The sequence below is a fragment of the Crinia signifera genome, chromosome 4 (genome assembly GCF_055691185.1).
Source record: "Crinia signifera chromosome 4, ASM5569118v1, whole genome shotgun sequence".
NCBI classification, from domain to species: Eukaryota; Metazoa; Chordata; class Amphibia; order Anura; family Myobatrachidae; genus Crinia; species Crinia signifera.
This window is the reverse complement of record NC_139220.1, coordinates 300,240,768-300,255,200: the sequence shown is the minus strand read 5'-3', so window position 1 is coordinate 300,255,200 and position 14,433 is coordinate 300,240,768. Positions and strand designations below refer to the sequence as shown.

The 14,433-nt window shown below is 45.8% G+C and overlaps 1 protein-coding gene across 8 annotated transcripts in view; it reads right to left on the bottom strand.

Moving 5' to 3' along the window:
* Positions 1 to 11,522: 11,522 nt before the first annotated feature.
* The window catches only part of ELAVL3 (ELAV like RNA binding protein 3), a 38,232-nt gene continuing 35,321 nt past the window's right edge, over positions 11,523 to 14,433 (bottom strand). For 6 of the 8 annotated variants that reach the window (XM_083185206.1, XM_083185211.1, XM_083185208.1 and 3 more), the window contains one exon: positions 11,523 to 13,783. In XM_083185206.1, the coding sequence (XP_083041332.1) occupies positions 13,456 to 13,783 (328 nt within the window). In that variant the 3' untranslated portion in view covers positions 11,523 to 13,455. Of the gene's footprint in view, positions 13,805 to 14,433 lie in introns of all 8 variants that reach the window. The other 2 variants (XM_083185207.1, XM_083185212.1) reach the window with 1 other exon arrangement.

The window sequence follows — 14,433 nt, the reverse complement described above, 5'->3', positions numbered from 1 at the left end:
TGGAATTAATGAAGTTCATTACTTTCCTCCAAAATTTCAATATTTTGGTGCAGTTCCATAGGCAGTGATAAAGTTTAGCGTCCAACATGCCACATTTTGGGCATCGACCAGTGGCGTCTGGGGACATGTATTTGGATTGAGCCGGGGAGATGTATAATCTATGAATAGTTTTAAAGTGTGTTTCTTGTAGATATGAGGATTGTAGTAGTTTCATCTTAGAGGGTATTGCTGATATTAGCCGGTGCGGATCAGAGAGGTCTGGGATGTCAACTGCCCAGGTATGAGCAGGGGAAGTTAGGTTTGTGGAAGTAATGTGGGACAGAAGAATTTCGTATAGATGTTTCATTTTAACCGGGTGATTATGATAGAGCATGAATACTGATAGGAGAGGGTCCGTGTCTTGGGAGGCTATCACTTTAGGTTTAACTGAGTCTACAAAATGCCTGGCTTGCAAAAACATAAAGAACTGGTTATTAGGGAGGTCATAAGAGGTTTTAATTGAGTCAAAGGATAGTGTGGTTCCTCCTGGGTCAAACATCTTGGAGGCCAGGTCTAAGCCTTTGCGTTTCCAGGAGAGGTATTGGGCATTGTGTAAGGAAGGGCGAAAGGAGGGGTTACCCCATAGTGGGATGTAGGGAGAGATTGAGTGATCTCTGTGCAGGGCAGTGTTAATCTTGATCCAGGCGTCATAGATACCCTTAAATCCATACACTGACTTTTAGCTCAGTATGTACTTTCTTCAAGTGGATCAAGAGGTCGGGAATCTGGGTCAATGTATTGGCCAATTCTGGATTCACAGTGTATCACTGGTGAAGGGGTGGGCAATTATTTTAGCTCAGGGCCACTTAACACAGTAAATGTTCGAGGGCCATGCTCCAGGAAAGGGGGCGTGGCCTTGCAAAGGGGGTGGTGTCCTTGAGTGTAGTTTACCATGTCATATAACCCTTCTACACATTATGCAACACAATAGTAGACCCCCTTTTACTTGCCCCTTAAACACAGTGGCGTAACAATAGCACCGCAGCCCCCGCGGTCGCGGGGAGGCGCAGTGTAAGTGCGGGCGCCGGGGGGCTGCGGTGCTATTGTAATGCCCCCTACCCCCATGCCCCGCAGCTTTACCTGCTGTATTCGCGGCGGGGGTCCCGGCTCCCGTCCTGCCTTCATTCAGAGCCTATGGAGACGGACCATCATAAAATGTCCGCCCCCAATATAGCAGACCGTTCTCTGAAACTGTCTGCTGTATGGGGGCGGACATTTTGTTATGGTCCGTTTTTCATATCATCAGAATGAAGCCAGGACGGGACGGAGCCGGGACCACCGCAGCGCTGACAGGCATCCCAGCTCCCACCTGCACCGATGAAATCCCGGCTGCCACCCGCATCGTTGACAGCCGGACTTAGTATGTAAGTACATATGTGGCATGTGGTGGGCGGGGTTAGCAGAAACCTTCGGCGGGGGGGTGCAAAATTTGAAGTTACGCCACTGCTTAAACATTATTAATTAATCAATTATCTGATTGAGAAAATAAGATTTATGTCTTACCTGGTAAATCTCTTTCTTCGAGGACATCAGGGGCCACAGCTTTACAGTGGGTAGTGGGAGTGGGAGAGGGCACCAGCACCCTAGGTTAAACTTGAACTGCCTCCCAGGCAGTCGGGCTCCTCCCCTCCTCTACCCCTCCTCCTTAGGCCAGGAAGCTCAGTTTTTTTAACAAGCCAAGGCAGGAGACAAGAGAAGGAAGAGAAGCACCACACAGAGACACATTCTGAACACGTTAGTACCCTCAACCGAGGAACAACATAATCATAACTTAACCGTAACGAAAGTAAAGCAGGCGCGGCAGGGAGGGATCCCTGTGGCCCCTGATGTCCTCGAAGAAAGAGATTTACCAGGTAAGACATCAATCTCATTTTCTCCTTCGGTAGACATCAGGGGCCACAGCTTTACAGTGGGACGTCCTAAAGCAGCCACCTATGGGTGGGGACGCGCCTGTGCCGCAGCCAACGCACTCTGACCGAAGGCAAAATCCTGGGAGGCAAACATGTCAAAAGCACAAAACCGCAAGACAGTATTGGCGGACGACCAAGTCGCCGCCCTGCAAATTTGCTCAATTGTAGCACTGCCCCTAACAGCCCAGGCCACCCCCACAGACCTAACGGAATGTGCCCGAATCCCCGCCGGAACCGGGAGGGAGGTGTCCAAATATGCCTGCCAGAGTGAATCCAGCGGGCAGTAGATTGCATAGAGGCGGGCCACCCTCTCATCCGACCCCTATAGTACAAAGAGAGAGGGAGAGAGTCTGACTAGTGCAACGGCCTAGAATGGCGCACATAGATGTGCCCCGTCCAGACAATGTCCAAGGAGGACCAAGCTGTAGTAACAACAGACTGTCCAAATGCCGGAACAATAATGTCCTGGTTGACCTGAAAACTGGACACCACCTAATGTAGGTGAGAAGTAACGGTAGGAAGAACTGCCAGGTTAGAACGAAAGACCAAGAATAAAGGACTTACGGGACAGAGCTGACGTGTCAGAGACTCCCCTGGCCAAAGCTATCGCTACAAGAAAATGATCTTCCAGGCGAGTCAACACAGGTCCACCGACCGCAAGGGCACAAAAGGTGGGCCCTGAAGCCGACAGGATTAGAGAGATCCCCTGGGGCAACCGGGGTAACGGAGCGCCAGGGCATCTACCAGGCAAGCCCCCCTCTAAACCCGCACAGTGGTGGTTTGAGGGTATGGCGAGAGGCCATCAAGGCCACCTCGGTTGGGCCCCACCATTGTTCCATCATCTGAAACACCTCCCGATGGAGGGTCAAGTCGTCGGCATCCAGGGTCTGACGGCCAAGGAAGACTGCCACCCAATTCAGGACTACCGGGATAAAGATTGCTGAAAGAGCAGGGATCATCTCTAAAAAGATGCAGGATGCTTCCGCCATAGTGGGCTGACAACGAGTGCCACCCTGGTGGTTAACATAAGCCACCCTTGTAGCAATGTCCGACTGGACCTGCACCGGGCAACCCCTAAGTCAGGGTTCCGCCAGGCAGACTGCCCGGAAGATTGTCTTCAGTTTGAGGACGATGATGAAGAGCTGGGCCACCAGAGTGGTCCAGATACCATGGAACGACCTCTGGGAAGTGACCACCCTCCAAACACGGAGGGCTAGCATGCGTGGCTAGGAGTGTCTACTAGTGAGGTTCCATCCCGACGCCACCAGGAAAAGGGGGGGGGGGGCTGCTGGAGACCAGGCGAACTTCTGGGCCCAGATATTGTGATAGGGTCCCAACCCCCTGGAGAGTATCTTCCCCTGTACAGGGCGGGAATGGAACTGAGCCTATTCGGCCAATGCGAAGGCCGATACCACCAACCCCAGGGCCCCCCTGCAGGCATGCACAGACACCCACCAGGGGGAGAAGATATGTCTGATCCTGGACTGTAGAGCCAGATGGCAATCTGCCGAATAGTATCTAAACCGGCCCTCATATCTGGCTCTGGCCCAAATAAGAAGGAACCCTTAAAGGGACTTTGAGTTTGGGCCTTCCAAGAGCGCAGACACCGGTATGTGTGTGCAGCTATGGCTGAAGGTGACCCTCTGGAGGTGAGTGGTGTAATTTCCAGAGCCGCCACCCCCAGGTAAAGTGTCACGTGATGCTCAATAGAAGGCAGCAGGGTTTTCTCTGGCACCCCTTATGCAGCGTCCGCTGTGAGAGAAGTTGCTCACGCAACTAAGGCCTTAGCCACCCAAACAGATGCCTGGGGCAGGAGTGCGTCCACTTTAGGGACAGTCTCCCAGGGGACTATGTCCTCCTGTGGAAGGGGGTAAAAGGAAGGGAAACCGCCGATGGCAAGCTAAACTTCCAGTTAGGAATCTCCAAACTAATGACCTTAGTCAAGTTCACTGATTTACGGAATAAACCCAGAATACACCTAGGGAGACTCCCAAAAAGGTGTAGGCGGCTCAGCGGGGTTGTTTAAGGTAAGAACCTATTTGACAGCTGAGACCAAGGTCGGCACCTCAAGACGAGGTGGGGGGGGGGGGATTCACCTTATCACAGGCCCCCCATATTCCATACCGTCGTCGACGGTCCCCTCTAGACATTGTTAATCCTAGGTGTCCTCCTCTCTGTGTCTGCTGACAGAGGAGTCTGGATGACGGGGGTATCTGCAGGTACAGAGCGCTTCCACTGTGCGGGGAGCTACACCCGCCAAGGATGGGGACGGCATTTCTGGGGACCTTGTCCGGAGGCAGATAAGCACTCAGCCAAGGGATGATGCCAATCCAAGGGTGCAGGGGCGGTGCAGATAAGAACTTGTCTACTAGCTGCACCGGCAACCCCAAGCAGTCTCCTGAGAGGAGGCTGTACCTGTGGGCATCGCCCACGCATTGTAGCAGCCTGCGCATAAGCCGTCCTGTACTAGTCTAATGTGGGCATAGGCCAGCATTACAGGATGTACAAGACATCAGCGCCGGAGCCCCAGAGTCACTGGGACTGGTGCCCCTGGAAGACGTTGCAGTATTATAGCACTGTGAACCGGCAGCTAAAGGCACAGGTAAGACAATGTACTACAAGTATAGAAGGCACACAATGCCATAGAATAGGTGGGTAGCCTATATGGTACCGCTAACACAGTATTCTCTGACCAACAGAGATAGTGTTCAAGCTATATACAGTAAGCTGGTACTATGTACACCATGCAGTGGCAGAGACATTTAGCTCATATGTACGGCTAACACAGTTTCATACTTCTGTTTCATATTTTGGATTGTGGGAGGAAACCGGAGTACCCGGAGTAAACCCACTCAAACATGGGGAGAACACACAAACTCCGCACAGCTAGAGTCATATTGTGGGAAATGACCTTAGCGCTGTGAAGAAGCAACGCCAACCATCACACCATCCGTGTTGCCCCCACAGTACGAAGTAAGCTAGTACTAGGCACATATAGCAATCATTGGCAGGCAGGCAGCCTTTCTGACAGGCAGTGATAGTGTTACACAGTGCACAGCCAGCCTGTGATATACATACAATGCAGTGAGATAGACAGTGCAGTGATATACATACAATAGACAGCTGCAGTGATATAGACCGGCAGTCTATACGGTACAGACAATGCAGTATGCATCTGAGCCAGCTTGTAATAGACATACAAAGCAGTGATATAGACATACAGTGCAGTTATATATACAGGTGCAGTAGATATACTGGCAGTCTATATGGTACAGACAACGCAGTCTGCATCTGACAGCCAGCTTGTATCTGACAGGCACATAAACTCTGCACAGTCTGGGTCATGTTGGGAACCAAACCCATGACCTCTGCACTGTGATGTAACAATAATAACCATTACACCATCCACTCTGTCCTTTATGCTTCCGACAGGCAGTGATGGTGTTAATTCACAGGATACAATGTTGCACTTGGCTCTGCTGTGACCAGAGTTTGAACTCTGTCTGCTCTGTAACCTGACTCCTGGAGGAGATTATTACAGGGGAGCCCAGGCAGTGAAGGAGTGGAACCCCAGACTGGCTTGATAAGCTCTCTGGCAGGTATTCAATGCCGGTGCGAGCGGCCGGCGAGGGGGTTAAACTGCGAGGATCACAGAAAACCAGTGATCCTCGCAGTTTAACCCCCGCGCCGGCCGCTCGCACTATGCAACGTTCCGGGGGAATCCTCGACGTCACAGAACTGCGAGGATTCCCCTAAACTGCGAGAGCCGAGGCTAGTGCAGCGAACTCGCTGTAATTAGCCTCGATTCTCGCAGCTTTTGGAGGCACATACGCCAATTCTCCCTCGCTCAAAAAACGGAGCGTGGGGGAATTTGCGTATGAGGGGTGTCAGTTGAATACTGACAGGGTGAGCGGTGACTGCGAGCAAAAAGTCCTGCTCGCAGTCACCGCTTGCCCACGGCATTGAATATATGCCATTGTGTCCCTCCACACAAGTCAGCATGACATAACCAGCAATACATGGCCATATAGTACAGTGTAACACAGATTAAACTGACAGGCAGCTAAACTGTTAACAAACAATGCAGCATACAAGGGCAATGCAATTAATGGCACAAGGCTCCTCTAAGAGCACAGTACTGTACAGTGTCCCGAAGGAGGGGTACAGGGGGGACATGCCCAAGTGACCTGGCAGTGAAGGAGTGGAACTCCAGGTGGCTGTGAGCTCCCCCATGTCCCTCCTCACATGTCGCAGGCAGGCAGGAAGGGATTACAGTGGCGGGAACTCTATGTGATAAACACAGTTCCCTGCCTACTGTCCCCGGGTGGAGAGGCTGATGTGGGGGGAGCCTTCTTCCCCTGCTGACAAATGGCCCCCATTAGCGCAGTCGGCGGTCCCCCATGCCGAACTGCTGCAGCCGCAATGCCCCGCAAGCGCAATCGCACGCGCTCCCAGCGGGGAGCGCGTTACCTTTTGTCAGGTCCCCGGCGTCCTGTGGCGGCTGTGGCTCCCCAGTGCCCGGGGGCCGCTGCAGGTCCCCACCCTCGAGTGGCGATGCAGCTCCGGACCCGGGTGATGGAGCCAGCAGCACAGGGGTCTGTGCAGACCCCCAGTGCTGCTGCTCTGTAAAAGAAAAATGTAAAATAAAATATAAAAATGAAGTTAGGCTGCTAAATAGCAGCCCCTCTATTAGGTGCATCTGGCTCCTGCCAGCACCCGAAAAAACTGAGCTTCCTGGCCTGGAGGCGGGGTAGAGGAGGGGAGGAGCCTGACTGCCTGGGAGGCAGTTCAAGTTTAACCTAGGGTGCTGGTGCTCTCTCCCACTACCCACTGTAAAGCTGTGGCCCCTGATGTCTACCGAAGGAGAAATTCACATTATGCCGCAGAAAATGATCCAAAATCCACATTGTGCCACATGAAATGATCCAAAATCCACATTGTGCCACATGAAATTATCCAAAATCCACATTGTGCCACACGAAATGATCCAAAATCCACATTGTGCCACACGGAATGATGCAAAATTCTGTTATGCACTTGTAGGGGCGATTTGAAACATTTTTATTTGATTCCAAGGCATTTTGTCAAAGAAGAAGATGAAAATGGCCAAAATTGCACGTGTTTAACTACCATACTGCTGCTTGGAGTTTTGTGCTGTCCTTAAAAATAGGAAACAAAACTTGGATGGAAGTGCTTGTAAAGAGACCCCCTTTCCCTGGACCTAGATAGCAGTTTCTTTCCCCCCTCTCTCCTGGACAGAGCACACACAGATAGCAGCTGCTAAACAGCCATCAACACAGAGATTCCTCATCCCCATAGGGCTGTTTCACACAGTACGGTTCCTGCCGCACGGTGAAATCCCGTACGGTCAGGGAGCCGCGCCGCACTCAGAATTTTATAATGGCAGGGATGGCCACAGCCCGGCAGCCGTCCCTTCCAGTGGGGGGATCCGGCTGCAGCCGTGCGGCCGGGCCGTGGCCGTCCCGTGTGAATGGACACAATAGTGTCCATTCACAACTGCTGAGTGCGGCACGGCTCCCTGGCCGTACGGGATTTCACCGTGCGGCAGGAACCGTACTGTGTGAAACAGCCCTTACAGGGCACCCCTGCAACCCTCACCAGGCAGGTCCCACTGGCAGCAGGCTGCTATGTATATACCTTTCTTTGGGGCTGTGTTCATATTTAAAAATTACTGGACCAGTTATGCAGCGCCGCTGAGGAAAGCTTGGTCATGAGGACAGCCTTCCGGGATTTCCGGATGTGCCACTGTTTAAGAGCAATCACTAGCAGCTCCGCCAGTTGGGCCGCTTGTCATTGCGCACTAGTGGGGGGCAGCGGGCCAGGTTGGATCACTTAGCGGGCTGTAGGGGGTATGCAATCTGCCAACGCTATTTCTGACGTGGGAAATAGCGGCGGCTCCCTATTCAATGCTGTATTTAGAGACCGCATTGATGCGGGATCACTGCAGAACAAGCCTGACTTTAGAAGCTGTCAGTCCCGTTATGCCGATAACGGCTGTGGATTGACGCGAGCACACCCCCTTTGCATGGAACGACAGGCGGGACATTGCATCCCGCCTGTCGTTCTGCAGTTGATCAGACCTCAAACGGGCCAGGATCGTGGCTGTTGGCGGGGATCGATAGCCGTGATCCCGGAACCCCCTGTATGTTACCCATCCCTAATTTAGTTCGTACTTTAAATTTAATGTGATGAATTGTCTGGTTGCATCTTCCCATATCTGATAAGCTGCAACAATGCGACAATACTGCCCCTGTCACAATATATCCTGGCATCGCGAGATAGGCGAATCGTTCAGGTGCCCATCATAAGGTCTGACTTCTCTTGGGAGAGGTTGGGTTGTTGGATTTGTTTTTGTGGAAACAGGTACGATAATTACTGACCCAGAAAAATAGATGAATTGATCTATGCATGATTAAAGAAATCCTGAACTCATGACCTGTTGGCGGTACTTGAGGACTGGCGATGAGAACCTAAAGTTTGAAATCTGGGCCATCATCCTATAATCACCCTATAATAATTTGCAATTCAACTATAATAATACCCATAGGCAACACAAAGTGAAGCCACAAACTAATAGCTAATCTGGTACCTCCGGTCAGGGCGGTAACTAGGGTAGTGCTCTAGCATCTCCTGACTGCCCCGACTCTTTCCCCTACCTCTTCTGTCACTAATACATGTACAGCATTCATGAACATAGTGGGATGAGCTCTTTGAAATGTAATAAAGGACATTGTGACTGAACAACTAAGTGCTGACATTACCAGGATTCAAACTTCTCTCCTGTGGCATAGCAGTCAGACACTCTAGAATTCTATGCAGGGTCAGCTAGCTCAATAGAGAATTGTGTGTGTGTGTGTGTGTGTGTGTGTGTACAGTATATATAAACTCACCATAATAAACTAACTCACCTTAACATACATATAATCAATTAAATAAATAATGGGGTTTTAGTTCATATATTGATCAATGTATATAAGCTTGCAGCCCATCGCCAAGGGACCCCATTTCACTGCAAGTCCTACACTAACAACTGGTCTCAAGAACCTGGCAACTACTGAGTAGATAGTTGGCAGGCGGCCTTTTGAAAGCTTGTGATACACAGCATATTTCTTTTTGAGAAAAATCTGCATTTCTGAGACTGGAGCAGTATACACTTAACATCTGAATGTCAACTGCTTATCAATGAATGCCGTTTTGGGTATCTAAAACCTTTTGTGAACTGGGTGACAGTAAAACACCCATTATAAATATCCTACCCTATTGCAGCATGCCACTGCATCAATTACAGGAATAACAGTATATTACTGCACCAAATTAAGGATATACCAACATTAGACATACGTATTGCCCCTGATGAAGTCCTGAAGGACGAAACGCATTGGGTTGTTTGTTTCTATAGTTCCTTAATTAACAGCAAGGTTCTATAGAGGTGCTGCTCTCTTACAAGCCCATTATTAGGGTCACACCATTTGACCTGTTATTCCACATAGTTAGCCTTTGACGGAGGACAGATCTTATGAATAAAATGCAGCAAGAAAAAAAATTATATTCGTCTTAGTGTGGCAGTAGTTTCAATTTATATACAAGCGACTTTGGACCTGATACCAGGGGGCCACACAAATCGGGTGCAAATTAGCTGGATTTCACTGCCCCAATATATCCACTTGTGAGAACAGGCCATCATCACTTTCAGCATGGATTTGTACCAGCCCAATCTAGTGCTTCCATTAATTTCAACCATTTAGGGTCTAGCGCAAATAGAAAACCAGTATGTTTCCCAGCACTAAGTGCTAGAAACAAACAGGCGCCTTAAGGTGATGTAAAGTCAAGGGGCTCACACTAGGGGGTGTCAAGTCCCCTGGAAGTATAGAAAATAAACAACAAAGAGGTGTGGTGGAGCGCTTAAAAATTAAATTAATTAGCAAGAATCAATTGGGTAGTACAACAATAAAAGGTATTTTTAATGTTATATTAAAAAATGATATAAGAACACAATATATAGCAGCAAGTGACTGTCACTTTAAAAAAAAATGTATTTGTATTATATTTTTTTTAAAGTGACAGTCACTTGCTGCTATATATTGTGTTCTTATATAATTTTTTTATATAACATTAAAAATACCTTTTATTGTTGTACTACCCAATTGATTCTTGCTAATTAATTTAATTTTTAAGCGCTCCACCACACCTCTTTGTTCTTTGTTTTCTAGCACAAATAGCCATTGTTTTTTTAAAAACTTGGAACCAATCAGTTGTCTTCAATCTCAATCCAACCAATCAGTTGCTGTTCACAAGTACCCGCATCTCTCCCTGCACTTCCGATACTTTGTCCTGGCCTATTTAGGTTCTCATGAAGGTAAATGGTTGAACAGTTCACTACGCATAATTTTTTGATATACAAATAAATGGGAAAAAAATTGGAAATACCGTTCTCCCTTCCATATCAAACACACACATGCCCTTGCTCCCCCATTCATTCTAAATGACTATAAAGAGATACCATTCTTTATTAATAATTATGTTTTTATTTCCTTTTTTTATGCGTTTTATTACTCAGTGCTCTCAGCTCAATGGATTTCAAACCAGCTTATAAAAAATGCACATTATTGGTTTTTTTTTTATTCGTGTTTTTATTTTTTTAACAATGTTTCAAACCCCCCTTTTTTTCATTCTTTAAATAAATTATCACCTTTTCCTTCAATGCCAATCAAGCCCCGTTTCCTCATTGGAGAAGGGCTTTGACGAAATAAAGAAAAAAAGAAACCTTGTTTGCTTAGGCTCAACAAACATAAATATGCACATATTTATACCCACACAAATAAAGAATAAATACTTCGAAATAAGTTAAAAACAACAGTTTAAAAGATCTCGCCAGGTTTTCTTTTTTTATCTTTTTTTTGTTCATTTTTTTTTCTTTACATAAATGTCCTTTTATCTTCATTTTGTTGACTCTTCATTTTATTTTTAATTTGCAAGAGATCCTACAACATTCTACTAAACACGGTCAAAGAAACCACACAGAATCTAGAACACAAAGAACTAACTAAAATGGTTGGGTAGAAGAGTTTGTTCTCAACCTCATCCCAGCTACGTTATTTTTATTAGAAAATAAACACCAAAAAATATGATTAAATCATATTAAAGAACACAGTAACTAGAGAAACATTTGGGGAGTTAATCTAAAGAAAACAAATGAAACAAAACAAAAAGAACAATTCATAGAACAAAATCTAACTTAACTAATAAACAACCAAATTTTCTCTAGCTATTCTTCTACACAATAAATCAATGCCAAGCTAATTTAATTTAATGGTTATGAATATTTGCACAGAATTAAGGCTGCAGTCCCACTTTCCATTTTCTTCAGATTATGGTTTTAAAGTATGCCTTCATTGAGAAGAGCCAGCTCTCAGCTATCTTAAAAAAAAAAAAAAGAGAGAATTTTGCTATAGAACCGCCTGTTTTACATATAACAAGCTTTAACCGAAGAAAAAACGCCAGATTAAAAATTGTTGATTTTTTTTTTTGCATGGAGTCTTAGAATTAACTTCGTTTTGGATTCAAAGTCAAAACCTACAGTACTATAGGGACCTAGATGTAATGAAGTAAAGGCTTAATTTACCAAAAAAAAAAAAAAATGTTTACAATTTGATTGTTTTCTGTATTTAGATCATTTTGGTGATTCCATTATTGCACTTGTAGGGAGCCTATTCCTGGAGGGGCTCCCTTTTGCTAATATACATTATTTGTCTACTTTTTTTTTCTAGCCAAGAGCTGGCCCATTCCTTAATGTAAGGCATATAATACAGTATCGTGTTTTTATTTTCAGAGTTGTATATTTTATAACTTAATGGGTAAATTGTTTTGCTACTGAAATCTATATTTGTGTACTGGATAAGTGGGTCTGAAGCTATAATTTCACCCAATCTTGACATTTTTTGTTAACCCAAAACCTGGCACAATATTCAATAATAATAATAATAATAATATTTAATAAAAAATACACAAAGTTTAAGATTTCTCCATCATGAGTAGGGATGTCATCTATGTTTAATTACCAAAACAGGGGCCACTGTGTAAAATATATAAAGACAGTCTGAATGAAAAGGCTTTAAACAAGTCCCAAAAATTGGGAATCCTTTTAACATATAAATATATTGCAGTTAAAATTTAAAATGCATCACGGATCGAGATTTTTTTTATTTATTTTTTGTCAAGCAGCGATAACTTGGGGTATTAAAAAATATGTATTATTGCAAGTTATGTAGTTTTATTTCAGGTTTTATAGCTTGCAGTAAATCCAAACATTTGGATGAGTGATCAGCTTTGTTCGTAATAAGATGGGATGGAGAAAAATGTTAACCCCAAAAAAACAAAAAAAGTCCTCTTCACATTGACTATCTTGATATCATGGCATTTGTCAAAAATAGTACAGGCAGAATTCAGGGAACTCTTTTTAATGACCCCAAGTTATTTTTGCATGGCAGGTGCACTATAATTCAATCCGGAAGCCACTAACATGGAAGGGGGTTTCCTAATTTTCTTTAAAAAATGGTCTTGTAGTGGTACCCCGTAGTTGAATTAAAAGAGCAAATCTGTATGTATATATATATTTTATTTTTAATTGACTCTTATAATTTGGGACAAGTGCGAAAGGCTTAAAATGCTCACTGGATTATTTTTTTTCTCCTTTTTTAAAAAAATAGATATTTTTTTCTCTCTCTCTTGATTTTGCGGCCATCTCGTTTCTTCATTTATTACTCATTAGGAGAAGGGAGGATGTCGAGTGGTGAGGACATGGAGAAGAGATAGAGGCAGTGAAAGACGCTAAGCCAAGTGGCTGAGGGAATGAAAAGCCAGTTCACAGCCAAAAAGTGAGGGAACCACAATTTTCTATATAGCGATCCAGGCTCTATACCCCCTGTACTAGCCATAGAAGAGCCAAGGAAGCTCTCCAGTTCTCCAGATCAGTCTTGCATTTGAACATCTCAATACCTTCTATATGGGTCCTAGTCATTCTTTCAATCACTGGTGCTGTCCAACTGTGTATCTTCTGGTGACACCAGGTTCTGAACATTAGTCAATAAAGTATCATGATTTTTATTGTGTATATCACCTCTAATAGTGCCTACTACATTGGCCACAGAGATATCAGACTCCAAGACAAACCTTAGACATGCCTGAGTTGGAAACCTTATACAGTCCTAACAGTGATACACTACAACGCAACTGCACCATTATTGGTGGTACTAAGGTTTATGTGTTTAGAACCAAAAGCACAGGACTCTTAATCCCATGTTGATCCCTTCAGTTACCAGGCTCATGGTTCTACCATGTGCAGCCTCCGTGGTGGCAAATACCTGCTGTTGCCCAAGGTATAGAGATCTCCTACTTATACCCTCACTCTTGCTCTCTCTTTCTTATTCCCTCTCTCACACCTCTTCCCCATCCTACCTCTCACTCTCTCCTGTCAGTTCCCTCCCTTTCATGCTTTGTGCTGTTTACTGGTTTTAAACGAAACTTGGAGGACCCTGTCTCCCAGCCGGTATCCGTTCAGACTGGCAATAGCCATGGCCGCCTCATCGTAGTTTGTCATCGTGACGAATCCGAAGCCTTTGCACTTGTTCGTGGTGAAGTCCCGGATAACTTTGACATTCGTCACTGCACCGAATGGCCCAAACAGTTGCCACAGGACGCTCTCATCAGCCTCTGGGGATAGGTTGTAGACAAATATGCACCAGCCAGCGGAAGTGGGACCAGTCAAACTGACTCCGGCCAGGTTAGTAACACTGTCAATGGTGATTGGAGAGAACCTGGGAAGGAAAGAGAGCGGACTACATTGGGTGTGAGGAATAGGTCTGCTTGAGTGAGAAGGAGTTGAGCATGGATAGGCAAGAGAAGAATAGAGAAGATAATGATAGACTCCACATAAACATATATGGACAGAGTAGACAGAGAAGAGGACATATATTCATGTTAGCAGCACCCTGGACCTAATTTATGTCTTTGGTCATGTCACGCGCCTCAATGTTTTGCGCCTCAATGTTTGCGGTGAAGTAGAACTTTGTACAGGCTGATGGGAAAGGCTACAGAATGGCTTGAAGTTTGCACCAGGGATGGACCAACATAGGGCTCATCTTATACGTTTAATAGGGGCATTTTTTTGACAAACGGATCTAGGTAGGGAGGCTCCAGGCCAGTATGTTGTCTCATTCCAACTCTGGGTTAGAGTAAGATTAAGATTGAGAGAGTGTAGATGAATGCCATGGAAAGGCCAGTGAGGATCTCTAGCACAGAACCAAATCTATTCCTCCTGCTTATCTTTGGAGCCTCGTCCTACTCTGTGTTAGGCAGCAGAGAAGAGAGTAGACAAGCAAAATATGGACATCATTGTGAGATTGCTATGCATACTGAGCTGATTGGGGGAAATAAGATGGCAAGATAGATGCACATGGTGTAAAGA